Raw genomic sequence first — 14,390 nt, 5'->3', positions numbered from 1 at the left:
CAAAAAGAAACCTTCTACCCATTGGTGCAGTCACTCCTCATCTCTCCAACTCTCCCACTCCTGGCCCTGGCAACCACTAATCTACTTTCTGTCTCTATGGATTTGTCTATTCTGGACATTTCATATAAATGGAATCATACAATATGTGATCTTTTGTGACTGGCTTTTTTCATTTGGCATCAAGTTTTCAAGTGCATCCATATTGTAAGCATGTATCAGCACTTCACTTCTTTTTATGGCCAAAATAATATTCAATTTATGGATATATTTGATGTTTTATTTATGAATCCATCAGCTGATGGACGACTGGGTTGTTTCCACTTTTTTGGCTCTTGTGAGTAATGCTGCCATGAACATTCACATACTAGTTTCCGTGTGGACACAGATCTCCATCTCTCTGCAGCATATACCTAGGAGTGGAGCACTGGCTCCATGGTAACTGTGTCTACACTTCAGGATATTTAGCAGGGTTTCAGGACCACCATGATGACTGCTGACGTGGCCTGAACGCAATGGAGTGGATGCGAAGAGACAGTAAGGAGACAGGAGAGGATAGGAGAGAAGGAGCCAGTGGACAAGGCAGAGTCAACTGCCAGCTAGACAGGAGGGGACCCCGGCACTTGGCACCCTCATCTGTCAACTCCTCAGGGCTTGGTTGTGCCGCACTCTTCATTTCCTCCCCGCTTTCTTGAGGTGATCCTATGCATTCTCACGGCCATGAAGACCCTATAGGGGGATGACTCCCATATTTCTATTTCCAGCCAAGCTCCCTCCTCTGAGCTCCACATGGGAACCCCCACCTCCTATTTGACTTGGGGATCTCCCAGATCTCCCAAACTAACACATTCAAAATAGAACCCTGATCTTACCACACAGCTCCCTGACCCAGGTCTTCCCTTTCCTGTAAACAGCACCTCTGTGCCCAGTGACTAATGGTAAAATCCTAGCAGCCTTGTAGAGACTTGGGGTCCCTGGACCTTGCAGAGCCTTTTGAGGAAAGGAGGCGGGGGCATGTATCACTCACCGTTCTCCACCTTGGTGCGGAGCTTTCCTTGTTTGGGATTCTCGAAGACAGGGTAGTGGCGGGACTCTGTGCTTTCCATAGCACGGTCGCTGCAGGACTTGTCAAAGAGGGCGCCATCTCCACACGGAGCAGTGCTGAAAAACAGGGGTGGCTGTTAAAACTCACCTGTGGGAAATCTGCAATTTCGTGGGGCTCCAAAACAGTCAGATGTGACAGAAGCAAGGGATGTTTTGTAAGGCCTACCATGGGAGACTGGAGGTGGACAGCAGTACATGTGAGTCATCTACACCTGAATATGGACCTCAAACCCACAGTGGAGTGTGGCTTATTGTATCAGGTTCGATTTACAGGCCGGGAGAGCATTCGGATACCCAATTCTAACAGCCTGGCAGGGCCCACCCTGGCAGCAACAGGAACTGTACAGACCTGATATACAGATGGAATGACACAGTCTTTTTTATTTGGAGCTTTTCTCCTCCCTTAGCAGGTTCAAATATACTATCCTTCGCAGTCTGGGAGTTGTATTTCATTAACTCACTGTAGAGAAACCTACAAAAAGAAAGTCTGGTTAGGAAGGCAGGTTGAATTCTGGGAAAAGCAGTTGCTTCTATAATCTGACCTCCAAATGAGCAAGTAAGGAAAAGTCCCAATGTTGCAGACCTTTCACAGTTCATCAGGTGGAAATTCTCCAGGGGAGACCCCAGCATTTCATAAAGCATAGTTAGCCTTTTGGGTCTCCTTCATTTCTGCTGAGGGCTCCTCGCTATGGCGGCTACATGGATTCTAGAGCAGAGCAAAATGATTCAAGGACTACAGGAAGCTGTTGCTCCTTTCTAAGTCTCTCCCTTCATAAATTAAAGAAAAGGTGAGCTAGAGGAGAAAGCTGGCAGGGGCATCAAGGTTGTGTAGGTCCTCAAACGGAAATGGAAAGCTGCCTCATCCCCAAGGCCCTGAGGACTAAAAGGTCATTTTGTGTTTTTAGAAAAGAACATGAAGCAGCAGAGTTAGCAGAAAAAAGGACAGCATTTAAAAACAGGCCGAGCAGTGGGAGGCAGCTCAGGTCACAGAGGGGATGGATTCCATCAGACAGGTTCAAATGGACGGGTGAAAAGCAAAGGCTGCCACTGCCACATCATGACCCGTCTGAGGGGGATTCAGAGGCCGTGTCGGAGCCATGTGGGGCAGGGAACTGGAGCTCTCCACAGCCGGGCAGCCGGGCCACAGCTCTGACCTCGCTCACCTGATGAAGCCTCTCCGGGAGATTATTTCTGCATGGCAGTCATTGACAGTTTCTCCTTTCAGGCTGAGAGAATCTCCTTTCACACAGCGATTCCCTAGGAAGGTGTTTAAAACAGAAATAGAATAATGGAAGGAAACCGATGGAAAACAGGATGAAGGCTATTTGTTCTGAAAGCTTCAAGGCAGAAACAGCCTCAGTTTCTCAGATCCTAGACTCCCATATTCTCTCCTCTAGGAACTAAGAACTCATTCCTCACTCTGAATTGACTGTAGCTAAAATGAAGTCTCTTCTCCCTGCCTTGGACTCACATGCATGGACTCCAGGGGAGGATGAGAGGGACCCGCTTTCAGGCGCCACAGGAGGCGGCATGTCTGAGCCTCACTCACCTGTTCCCAAGCTGACGACGACACCCATGTCCTCAGAGTCTTTTTTCATAACGATGGCGGCCAGAATCTTGCGGCCGAGCAAGGAGGGCTGGAAGCTGTTAGTCAGAGTGTTGAAGCACCGGTGGCTCAGCATGGCTATCTGGTCATGGAAGGTGCTGCCAGTGAGAGGGAGCTGTGGGGAAAAGAGGCTGTGTCAGCACCACAAAGCTGAGGCTGTGTCCACCATATTCACCATGGGCAGGGAGATCAAGCTCTACTTGTCGTGTGAGTCATCTTTTCCTTCTTACATCTAGTGTCCCAGTTACATGCTCTCTCGAGGCTAAGAGTAAAGCCTAGGAATAACTCGCATGACAGCAAGAGCCACCTCCACTTAGAGGAGTTAGGAGGACCCCCCCCCCCACAAAAAAAGGCACCAAAAGTAGACGTCTTAACTGTCTTTGGCTGTGCTTCTGGGGACCTTGAGAGGAGGAGCATAGTTCTTCTGAGACTGGCCCCTGTCACTGGGGTTACCTCTGTGAAACCCATGCGTTCTGCCTTCTCGTTCTCCCCAATCAAGACACGGAGAGCCGCATCTGCTGCTTCCTGCTTGCCTTGCTTCTTGCTGTGTGCGCAGACGGCTGGGAACCAGCGACCTCCAACTTTTGCTTGGTAAACGAACCTTTGGGATGAGAAGCAGAGAATGAAGACAAGTGCCAGACCCTGACATTGTTCCAAGGAAGGGTTAGTTTTGCTGAAGATGTGGCCAGTCTTGCAAACATATGGACCCGTCAAACAGAAGCTGTTTCTAAGGCAGCATTTCCTAGATTTTGGTCATTCATGAATCACCACATGATTTGTGCCAGATCCAGGTATTACTTGGACTATTAATTAATATTTTTCTCTAAATTGACTTCTTAGAGCCAGCCATTGTGGCTCACACCTGTAATCCCAGCAACTCGAGGAGCTAAGGTGGGAGATCACTTGAGGCCAGGAGTTCAAGACCAGCCTGGGCAACATAGTAATCCCCCAGGCAACATAGTAACCCCCCAGGCAACATAGCGAGACCCCTGTCTCTTAAAAAAAAAAAAAAATTTAGCTGGGCACGGTGGTGTGTGCCTATAGTCTCAGCTACTTGGGAGGCTGGGGTGAGATCACTTGAGCCCTGGAGGTCAAGGCTGCAGTGAGCTATGACCATATCACTGCACTCCAGCCTGCGCGAGACAGCAAGATCCCCATCTCTAAAATAAATAAACAGACTCTAAAAATGTAAATATCCGTAATACTAGGTATGAAAAAAGAGATAAAAATGTAAACACACTGAAATAGGAAACTTTGTTTCACTACTGTAAATGGAAAACCAGTATCACTTGCCACATATTGAAGGTGGCTGTAAAACAGAATATGATAAAATCATGTTATAAAATTCTGACTAGATACTGTTACCTGCAAAGGCTCTGAGCCTGTCCTTACTATAAAGGAAGATTATGAAGTATGAGGAAGGCTTAACGAAATGCTAGCACCAACTTGGACTCTCTTCTTAAGCAGAAATCAGAAGGGACTACCTTTCTCCCCACGAGTCACTGTTACTTCATACACTGTCTGATTTTTAAAGCACCCAACTCCATTCCCTCATTTACTTCCTATTAGCTCAAGGGGACTTGACCTGGAGAGGTCATTAGGTCAAGGTCGGCCTTAGGCCAGGGACCCAGGTTTTGCTGGGAGTTGTTTTTTTGACTCCTGGCAGGCTTAAGCTAACTCTGGGGTAAGGAATGGATCTTGGGCGCATGAGCTGCGCTGACAATAAAGTGCCCAAGTGGAGCAGGGAGGTGGCTTCTACCGCTCGGGCTGGTAATTTCCAAACACAGAGGGAAGAGCATGGTGGAGCGAAACAGCTTGGAAATGTACCAGACAAGGCATCAAGAATCCTAGCTTTCAACCAGATCCTAATCTACTGGCTGAGAACCCAGCTTTGGATACTCTAACTGCATACAACAGAGGCTTCAGTTTCAAGACTTAGCAGCTCAGGCAGTAAAAGGAATCAATGTTTATGTTCAACCACATGGAGTTTCTCACTGTTCCTTGATGATCCGAAGCAACTGAATGCCTTCACTCCTTTCTTTGTCCATGCTGGCAGGCGCGTGCAGGCCAGTGGGCTTAAGTTCAGAATGAGAGGGACAGTGGCATGAAAAGAAGATGGTGAAGGCGGTCAGGAGGGACAGATTGTGTAGTATCTTTACCTCAGGGATCCAGGAGAATTTCATGACTGCCCTATGTGTTTGAAAAGAATATGAGTGTTTGAAAAGAATATGAACTCTTATGTGCAAAGTTTTATATTGGTATATTTACATATATGATAAAGTTTGTTAATTATGCAACTAGAATCCTTTAGAGCTGTGCTATCCAATATGGTAGCCACTAGCCACATGGGGCTACTGAACTTAAGTTAATTACAATGCAATTAATAATTCAGTGGCTCAGCACACTAGCCACAGTTCAAGTGTTCAATAACCACATGTGGCTAGTGGTTGGCCTTTTTAGTGAAATGAGTTCAAGTGAAGACAATGAGTATGAATAACTCTTTTGAGAAGTTTGGCTGTAAGAGAAGCAAAGAAATGAGATGGTACCTGCAGGGAGATATGGGGTAGAGGGAAGGTTTTTAAAAGATGGTTATGGGCATGTTTCAAGGCTGGTGGGAATGATCTAGATGGAGGAGCTGCAGACAAGGAGAGGGGAGACAACCAAAGCGATAAAGTCTTAGAGCAGATGAGAGGGATGGGATCCAGGACACTGGGATGAGAGGAGGGATACGTCCTTCACTCTTGCTGGTACAGATGGAGGTAGGGGGTAGTTTGGTAATGGGAAGATAAGGTATTTCTTGTATGCTTCTTGCTATTTTTTCAATTAAGTGTGAAGTAAGGTAGTTTAAAGTGAGGAACAGGTGTATGGGTGGAAATCTGAAGAAAGAGGCAAAGATCTGAAATGGTTCTCTCAGCAGAGGAAAGAAAATTAGGAAGAAAAATGCTGGGAAAGGGACAAGAGTGTGGAGAGAGGGAACGTCACAGTCCTTTATTAAAAACCTTCAATGGCTCTCCACTGCTTCTGTGGTAAAAGCACTAATGTGACTAACAAGGAAGGCCCTGGTGGGCCACCCTGATCAACTCTCTAATATCCTCTAGCGCCAGCCCTCCCTCGTGCTCTCTGCTCCACCCATAAGTGCCTCCTCTCAGCCTCTTTGCCAGCTCTGCGCTTCTCCCACCACAGGATTTAACAGCGTCCTTCGCCTAGAACCCTCAGTCTTTCTCTCTTCATCATCCTTAAAGTCTCAGCTCAGGCAGTACTTCTTGGGGAAGCCCTTCCCCCTCTCCTTCCTAAGTCAAACTGTGCTATAATTGATTCTCGCTGCAACTCCAGCCCTTTGGAATACTTATCAAATATGAGATCTTACATTTCTTTAGGTGACTATTGGTTAACGTTTGGTTCCTGTTCTAAAAAAAATAGAAGATACTCCATAAATAAGTGTTGAGTAAATAAAGTAGAAAGATCAGTTAGGAGGCTATTGTGACAGTCTAGATGAGACAGTGGCTTGGATTAGAGTGCTGACGCTGGAGGTGGAAAGAAGAGGAAGGGATTTGGGATAGAAATTCTAAGTATAACCAATAGGACTTAAGGATGAGTTGACGAAGGAGGTAAAGGAGATAGAGGAAAAGATGATCCTCAGGTTTCTGACTTGAGCCACTGGGTAGACAGTGGTATCACTTACTAAGCTGGGAAAGACTTTGGGGAAATGAAGCGAAGGGGGCAAAACCCAAGAGTTCTGCTTTGGACATGTCATATTAGGGATGTTAATCCAAACAGAGGTGACAAGTAAGCAACTAGATGGAGGAATCTGGAGCTCCGAGTGGTCTCCAGCATTTAGATATTAAAAGTCATGGCTGTCGCGGTGGTTCATGCCTGTAATCCCAGCACTTTGGGAGGCTGAGGCGGGTGGATCATCTGAGGTCAGGAGTTGAAGATCAGCCTGGCCAACATGGTGAAACCCTGTCTCTACTAAAAATACAAAAATAGTCAGATGTGGTGGCAGATGCCTGTAATCCCAGCTACTCGAGGAGCTGAGGCAAGAGAATTGTTTGAACCCAGGAGGCGGAGGTTGCAGTGAGCTGAGACTGCGCCACTGCACTCCAGCCTGGGTGACAGAGTGAGACTCCATCTCCAAAAAAAAAAAGAAAAGAAGTCATAAAATTAGTTAACGTCACCAACAAGAGTAGACAGAAAGGAAAAAAAGACCCAGCATAATTCACATTAAGAAGGAACTAGAGTATATTATTGTACGAGATAGTTAATAAATGTAGTTACTCAATTAGCATTTCCCCTCTCTATGTAACCTTCCTCAGCTCCCTGGCAGACACTGGCAGCAGTGTCCTCTGTGTCCCCACAGCACTCTGCATTCACCTCCGATGGCACATTTCAATACTGCTATGGCTATATGTCTACTACACACTCAGGGGCAGCAATTTTTTGTATCTTCCATCTAGTTCATAGTAAGTTCTTACATTCTCAATGAATGGCTGACTTGAAGTCCTAGAAAGGATTTCATAGAAGATTTCACAGAAGAGAAAGAGGAAATGCACTGAACCTATCATCTGAAGGACTGTGCTTAAAGATAAGGAGGTGCTTATTGAGAGTGAAGGATATGAATTAGTAGAAGAGCAGCTGGAGGGAGACTGGGCCTTTCCTTTTCCAGATGGCTTAAACAGTGGGCAGATGTGTGTTCTAAATTGGGTCATGTTGGGCAAAGGGCTACTTTTAAAAATTATGTTAAAAGTTCTTACATATCCATGAAGAGTAACAATCTGAAAGAAAACTGGAAAAGGACAAGAACAGGTGGTTCACAGAAAAGGAAATGCAAATAACACATAAATATGAATAAATGAAATGCCATTACTTCTGATTTTTTTGTTTTTTTTTTGAGACGGAGTCTCACTCCATCACCCAGGCTGGAGTGCAGTGGCACAATCTCAGGTCACTGCAACTTCCGCCTCCTGGGTTCAAGTTAATTCTCCTGCTCAGCCTCCGGAGTAGCTGGCATACAGGGGCATACCACCATGCTCAGCTATTTTTTGTATTTTTAGTAGAGATGGGGTTTTACCATGTTGGCCAGGCTGGTCTCAAACTCCTGAGCTCAAATGATCCATGCACCTCGGCCTCCCAAAGTGCTGGGATTATAGGCGTAAGCCACTGCGCCCGGCTGACATTACTTCTATTAAGGAGAGACAAATTTAAAGTAACAAGATAGCATTTTTATAAGCTTTTTTCCATAATGACTTTAAAATGGACAAGTTGGATGCCAAACATGTGAAAATTCAAACAGTTAAGAGTGTACAATAAAAGTGTCCCTCCTTCCCCAGAAGCAAACACAGTTGCCAGCTTTTTCAATCCTTCAAGAAAATATTCTAGCCATATACAGACAATCTTCACCTCTCCCCTCACTTTACACCTTGCTTTTCCACTTTGTGATAGACCTTAGAGATTAAGAAAACATGCCTGTTGCATGGCAAGAGTGATGCCATCTTGATGCAAAACCACCATGACCACCAATATCTGACTCCCGCATCCCAAGGTGTTGGGTAGCATAAATAATTCCACACAAAGATGTCTACCAAGCCTCCCCACCAGCTAGTGCTCATAAGTTTCACAAGAAAGTATGATGTGTGACCAGCTGCATGTTTAACCAAAAAAGCCTCTATAGAAAGCATACTTTCTGGAGGGTAAGTGCAGGGATCCACCATCTTGCAGCCACCCAAGACATCATTTCTGTTCCTAAGTCCCTATTAAATGTTTACTTCTGAGAAACTGAATTTGTCAGCTTCTATTCAATGAAATACTATGCAGCTATGCAAGAAGTCTGGTAAGTAAAGGAGTTAATGTATAAAACAGAAGATATATTTGTTTAAAAAGACAAAAGGGAAAATGTGCTAGTTATGCACAGCAATTTCTAGAAGGACTCAAGAAACTGGTATAGTCATGTACTGCATAACAGTGTTTTGTTCAATGATAAATCACACATATGACAGGGGCCCCGTAAGATTATGATGGAGCTGAAAAATTCTTATCACCAAGTGCAGGGGTCTGTAACCTGTTAGGAACCTGGGCACACAGCAAGAGGTGAGTGGCGAGCAAGAAAGCATTCTGGTCCGAGCTCCGCCTCCTGTCAGAACAGCAGCAGCATGAGATTCTTGTAGGAGCGTGAACTCGACTGTGAACTGTGCATGCGAGGGATCTAGGCTACACGCTCCTTATGTGTTTACTATATTTTTATCATTATTTCAGCGTATACTCCTTCTACTTCTAGAAAATATGTAACTAAAAAAAGCCTCAGGCAGGTATTCCAGAAAGCACTGTTACCATAGGAGATGACGGCCCCCATGCATGTTATTGCCCCTGAACACCTTACAGTGGGACAAGACGTGGAGGTGGAAGACAGTGATACTGAGGATCCTGACCGTGTGTAGGCCTAGGCTAACAGCTAATGTATTTTCATCTTAGCTTTCAACAAAAAAGTTTAAAAAGTAAAAAAAAAATAAAAAAATTTACAAACAGAAAAAAGACTATAGAATTAAGGATATAAACAAAGGAAATATTTTTGGATAGCAGTACAACATGTTTGTGTTTTAAGCTAAGTATTATTACAAAAGAAACAAAAAATAAAAAAGTTAATAATAAAGTAAAAAAGTAAAAATAAAGTAAAAAAGTTACAGTAAGCTAAGGTTAATTTATTAAAGAAAAATATTTTAAATAAATGTAGTTAGCCTAAGTGAACAGTGTTTACAAAGCCTACATTAGTGTATAGTCATGTCCTAGGCCCTCATATTCATTCTCCACTCACTGGCTGACTCACCCACAGCAACTTCTAGTCCTGCAAGCTCCATTCATGGCAGGTGCCCTATACAGGTGTAGTATTTTTTTAATCCTTTATGCTGTCTTTTTACTGTATCTTTTCGCTGTTTAGATAGACACCAATACTTACCAGTGTGTTGCAGCTGCCCACAGTATTCACTACAGTTACATGCTGTACAGGTTTGTAGCCTAGGAGCAACCGGCCATACCATACAGCCTGTACGTGTGTAGGAGCCCATGCCATCTAGGTTTATGTAAATACACTCTGATGTTCTCACAACAACAAAACCATGCTTCTCAGACCGCATCCCAGTTGCTAATGCAGGGCTATAGTAGTATATGGGTCTAGGGAGGGAAACTAGAAGTCTGAGACGGAAATGAGACTTTTCATTGAAATGACTACTTTTTCAATCAGCTTGAATGATTTTTTTCAAGATGGAGTCTTGCTCTGTTGCTCAGGCTGGAGTGCAGTGGCGCGATCTCAGCTCACTGCAACCTCCGCCTCCCAGGTTCAATCAATTCTCCTGTCTCAGCCTCCCGAGTAGCTGGGATAACAGGCACCCGCCGCCACGCCCAGCTAATTTTTGTATTTTTAGTAGAGACAGGGTTTCATCATATGGTCAGGCTGGTCTTGAACTCCTGACCTCAGGTAATCTACCTGCCTCAACTTCCCAAAGTGCTGGGATTACAGGCGTGAGCCACCATGTCTGGCCTGAATGATTTTTTTAATGTACCTATACATTTCTTTAAAAATTAAAACTAGTCAAAAAATTAAAAAGGATCATGCTTACTGGAAGAGTGAACGCATTCACTCTTGGCAGGTCTATTGTCTTCTAAGAGGCCATGGAGACAGGGCTGGACTTGTTTCCCTCAACTCGCCCCTTCTGTCCTACACAGCTAAAGCACACCCTTGTTTTCCCTGGGTTACAGACCATCCCCAACTGGTGACACATGCATTAGCCAGGACTAGGACACTCACTTGGGCTCGTGAGGAGGTCCAGACTGGTCGACCAACTTGAATTCAGCAGCAAAGCCATGGGAGCGGGCGTACTCCAAAAGGCCACCCACAGGGTTGGTGTTCAGGTATCTCACGAGCTCGCCAATCTTCCTGACCTTGTTGGGCATCATGGATTCCAAGTTATCAAGTGACTCTGAGATCATACCTTCGGGCTAAAGGAGAATCCATCAAACAGAGGAGCCGTAAACACTTCAGGAAATGTTGAGGGAGTCACTGGCAATCTTAAACCACTCAGTTGCTAAAAATGACTTGTATCTTTTGAGTAGGAAAACGCCCTACCTGGTTATCAGAAGCCATGGAGTTGCTCGCCTCCCCATGCAGGGCCTTCATGGCTTCCTCTGCGGCCATCTGCTTTGCCACTTTCTTGCTGGGAGCACTCACACTGGGGAAAGTTTGGGCTCCCACTGCAACACAGTATTGGAACCTGACAGGAGATGAAGCGCGTAGAAGGATTAAAATGGTCTTGACTGAGGAGCCTGACCTAGCCTCTGCCAGGCTGCCATCCTCCACTACTGGTAATTTCCTTGAACACATCACCTCTGTGCAGTCACATCTCATGCAGTCACTTCTGCCTTGAACAGCCAGTGTCTCTTAGACTGGCTGACCCCTTTCAACATTTAAGCATCAACCTAGTTTCACCTCTTCCAGGAATACTTCTCTTGAACATGTGAGTCTACAGACCCACCGGCAGAGAGCTTCTCAGGTCCTGTACCTTTCTGTCCCACCAACAGTGAGTGACCTCCAAGCCGTGAACCTCCCTAGTGCTTATAGAGGAGATAGAGGGTGGGCCAGGAATTCCCTTTGAATTCCTAATACCTAATTGTCTGCCTCACAAGCAGCAACCAGGACCTCAGAGCCCTCCTTTCCCCATTTTGAAACAGGAGAAATTGGTCAATCTGCCATCCCTGAGGAGGCAAGGAAGAAAATGTGTCTCTTTTTCTTTCTGAGAAAACCTCAGCTGGACAGAGGACACCTAGGACATACTTGGGTTCATGGGCAGGGCCTTCTTTGGACAGGAGACGGAATTCGCAGGAGTTCCCCAATTTGTGCATACACTCAAGCAGTGTGGTGACGGGGCTCTTCCCAGAAAAGAAGGATGTGGCTGAAGGGGTGGGGGTCTGGGACTCTGCAGTCTAGAGAAAATGAGACACAAGAAGAAAACAAAACTAAGAAAACACTGGTTAGTCCACCACAGAAGAGGGGATGGGGATGGGGGACTTTCTTCCCACCACCTAACTGTCAAGGGGTTGGCTTCCCAAAGTTAAAGGGGCTGCTGGAGCTCTCATTACGCATCTTCCAAGAGAGGAGAATGGCTTCAATAAACTTTCAGGTCTCTTTCAAGTCCGAAATTCTGTAAATCCAATTATGTTGGGACAGGAGCAGAGAGAGGAGCTGGGTATGAGAGGAGGAAAGGTGGGCTGGTGAGATAGGGTAGAGGGAAGAGTGGGAAGCTGACTCCGAGACGGTGTCAGTTGTTTAGGCTGGGATTGCCTCAAGGGAGTCAGTTACAATCCAGACACTGACAGGGAACTGATGTCCTCCCAGATGGCAGGAGGACACCTACCTTCTCTGATTCTTTCTCTGTGGAATAGTGGGATGATTCTTCTGATTTTCCACTGTCCTTGGCTTTGGCTTCCTCTAGCAGAATTGTCATGGCTTTCATAGCTGCATCCTGCTTGGCCACCTTCTTGCTTCCAGCTTCAGCTGGGGGAAACTCTCGGCCATTGATGACAACCTGGAATTTAAATCTTGACGGAAAGTGATTAGATGTGCGAACAGGAGTCTAGGTCACTCCTTCTGCCTTCTCCAAAGAGACCTTCAACCTGGAATTTTCTGCTACGCTAAGGGGCTTTTCACTTGTGGAGGAGATGAAGGGTAGGCCAAGGAACTCCTTCCTACTCCTTAAGGCTCAGCCTGTCCTTTCTTTTTGTAAACAAAGCAGCCAGTGACTCTTTCCCCATAGCTCAGTGAAGCAAACATAGGCACAGATGATAGGAAACTAGCTCAGGGGAAACCCACTATCTCTTAACAATGAATTAAGATAAAACCCACACACACAAAAATGATGAGCCAAAAATCGCCATTATAGTCTTGTGAGCAACCAAAAGACCTTCATTCTAAAGCAATTGTGGTAGACTGGCCTCCTCAAGGGAGGGTCCTAAAAGATAGTGAAGGCTTCTTATAACCCAGTCTCACTCCCCACTACCTAGGGGGATCAGGCATCTGCCACTTATCAGTGGCCTGCTTTTGTCCCTAGACCTATATCACTGTAGTTTGTTATGAGTCACTCTATAGCACCATTTGTCTCCAGCTACTTTCTACATAACAAGGAATTTCCCCTTGTCATGTAGAAAATAAAAAAGCATTTGTTCTAGGCCTCTGGACTTAGCCTAGGCCCCCCTTTGTTCAAGCTTTCAAATGTGGTGAGCTCTTTGCTCAGTCGGGGATTTCATTTAGAAAAGTAGGTCAAATTTCTTATTTCCTAGGTCTTCTGATATATTTGAACATGGCACCAGTGTTTCTTATAGTGTGAGTCCAAAGAATGATTAACCACAAAATCCACTGCTTTCCTCCAACTCTGGGGAGGAGGGATGGAGGCAAAAGAGAATGACGGCCATCCAGTCTCTACCCCAAACAATCCAGCTCTGGCCTTGCCAGCTTTTGGACAGACACAACTCCTTTTCTTAACCGCTCTCCTGAAATGCCAAATTAGTGTCATGAAGACAGTCAAGACAAGAAATAAGGGCCCTAGCCAGGAATCTACACCCCTAGAAACCAGGCTAGGTAAACATAAAGGTCAGTGAAATTCTCCCCCATCCTACTGGCTCTTTCCTTGGCTACAGCTGCAGCCACTCAGCTTCAGTGGTTTTGCTCTCTGTTATGCCCTTCAGCAGCTCCTGTTTTCCTCAATCTGTCCACTGGCCTATTAGGACCTACAGTGCAGGGCCTGACCAGCTATCTGAGTGAGGTAATCGCTGACTTCACAGCTCAGGAGTGGCAGCAAGTGCTAGCCTACCCATCTGTGCAGAGGAGGTTTATAAAATTAGAACCACCACCTTCAACAGGCAGGCAGGCAGCCGTGCACACGCTCCTCCATCCTTTCCCCCCAGGAGCCATGCAGAGGGGGGATTGTGGACCTGCTGCTGCTTAGCAGCACAACCCACCCCCACTGTGTATGCAGCCTGCCCCAACCCACCTGCTCCTGCACCTCTCTCAGAAAACAGCTTAGGGAGGAGGGGAAGGCCTACAGAAGGGAATTAAGTCTTCATTACCTCTGCCTTAGGAGGCAGGCATGATATTGATGCATGGAGATCAATCATGTTTTTCTTTTTTCTTTCTTTTTCCGAGATGGAGTCTCACTCTGTCGCCCAGGCTGGAGTGCAGTGGCGCCAATCTCGGCTCACTACAACCTCCACCTCCTGGGTTCAACTGATTCTCCTGCCTCAGCCTCCCGAGTAGCTGGGATTACAGGCAAGCACCACCACCCCCGGCTAATTTTTGTATTTTTAGTAGAGATGGGGTTTCACCATGTTGGCCAGGCTGGTCTCGAACTCCTCACCTCATGATCTGCCTGCCTCGGCCTCCCAAAGTGCTGGGATTACAGTCGTAAGCCACCGCCCCGGCCCCCAAGACCAATCATTTCTTTTTTTTTTTTTTTTTGAGATGGAGTCTTGCTCTGTGGCCCAGGCTGGAGTGCAGTGGCGCAATCTCAGCTCACTGCAACCTCTGCCTCCTGGGTTCAAGTGATTCTCCTGTCTCAGCTTCCTGAGTAGCTGGGACTACAGGTGCACGCCACCACGCCCAGCTAATTTTTGTATTTTTAGTAGAGACAGGGTTTCACCATGTTGG

At 46.0% G+C, this 14,390-nt stretch overlaps 1 protein-coding gene across 6 annotated transcripts in view; it reads right to left on the bottom strand.

The window, feature by feature from the left end:
• Nucleotides 1–14,390, bottom strand: part of ADAR (adenosine deaminase RNA specific) — a 47,092-nt gene that overhangs the window by 4,825 nt on the left and 27,877 nt on the right. For 3 of the 6 annotated variants that reach the window (XM_055360613.2, XM_055360603.2, XM_004026828.5), the window contains exons 3-11: nt 12,106–12,289; nt 11,526–11,674; nt 10,821–10,965; nt 10,503–10,693; nt 3,083–3,308; nt 2,651–2,822; nt 2,265–2,358; nt 1,451–1,573; nt 1,025–1,158 (exon numbers count right to left, since the gene is read on the bottom strand). In XM_055360613.2, coding sequence (XP_055216588.1) covers nt 1,025–1,158; nt 1,451–1,573; nt 2,265–2,358; nt 2,651–2,822; nt 3,083–3,308; nt 10,503–10,693; nt 10,821–10,965; nt 11,526–11,674; nt 12,106–12,289 — 1,418 coding nt within the window. The remainder of the gene's footprint in view (nt 1–1,024; nt 1,159–1,450; nt 1,574–2,264; nt 2,359–2,650; nt 2,823–3,082; nt 3,309–10,502; nt 10,694–10,820; nt 10,966–11,525; nt 11,675–12,105; nt 12,290–14,390) is intronic. The other 3 variants (XM_055360621.2, XM_055360609.2, XM_004026829.5) reach the window with 1 other exon arrangement.

This window comes from Gorilla gorilla, chromosome 1, assembly GCF_029281585.2.
Source record: "Gorilla gorilla gorilla isolate KB3781 chromosome 1, NHGRI_mGorGor1-v2.1_pri, whole genome shotgun sequence".
Classification (NCBI taxonomy): domain Eukaryota; kingdom Metazoa; phylum Chordata; class Mammalia; order Primates; family Hominidae; genus Gorilla; species Gorilla gorilla.
The sequence above is the reverse complement of the archived record's forward strand: the minus strand, read 5'-3'. Positions and strand labels throughout refer to the sequence as shown.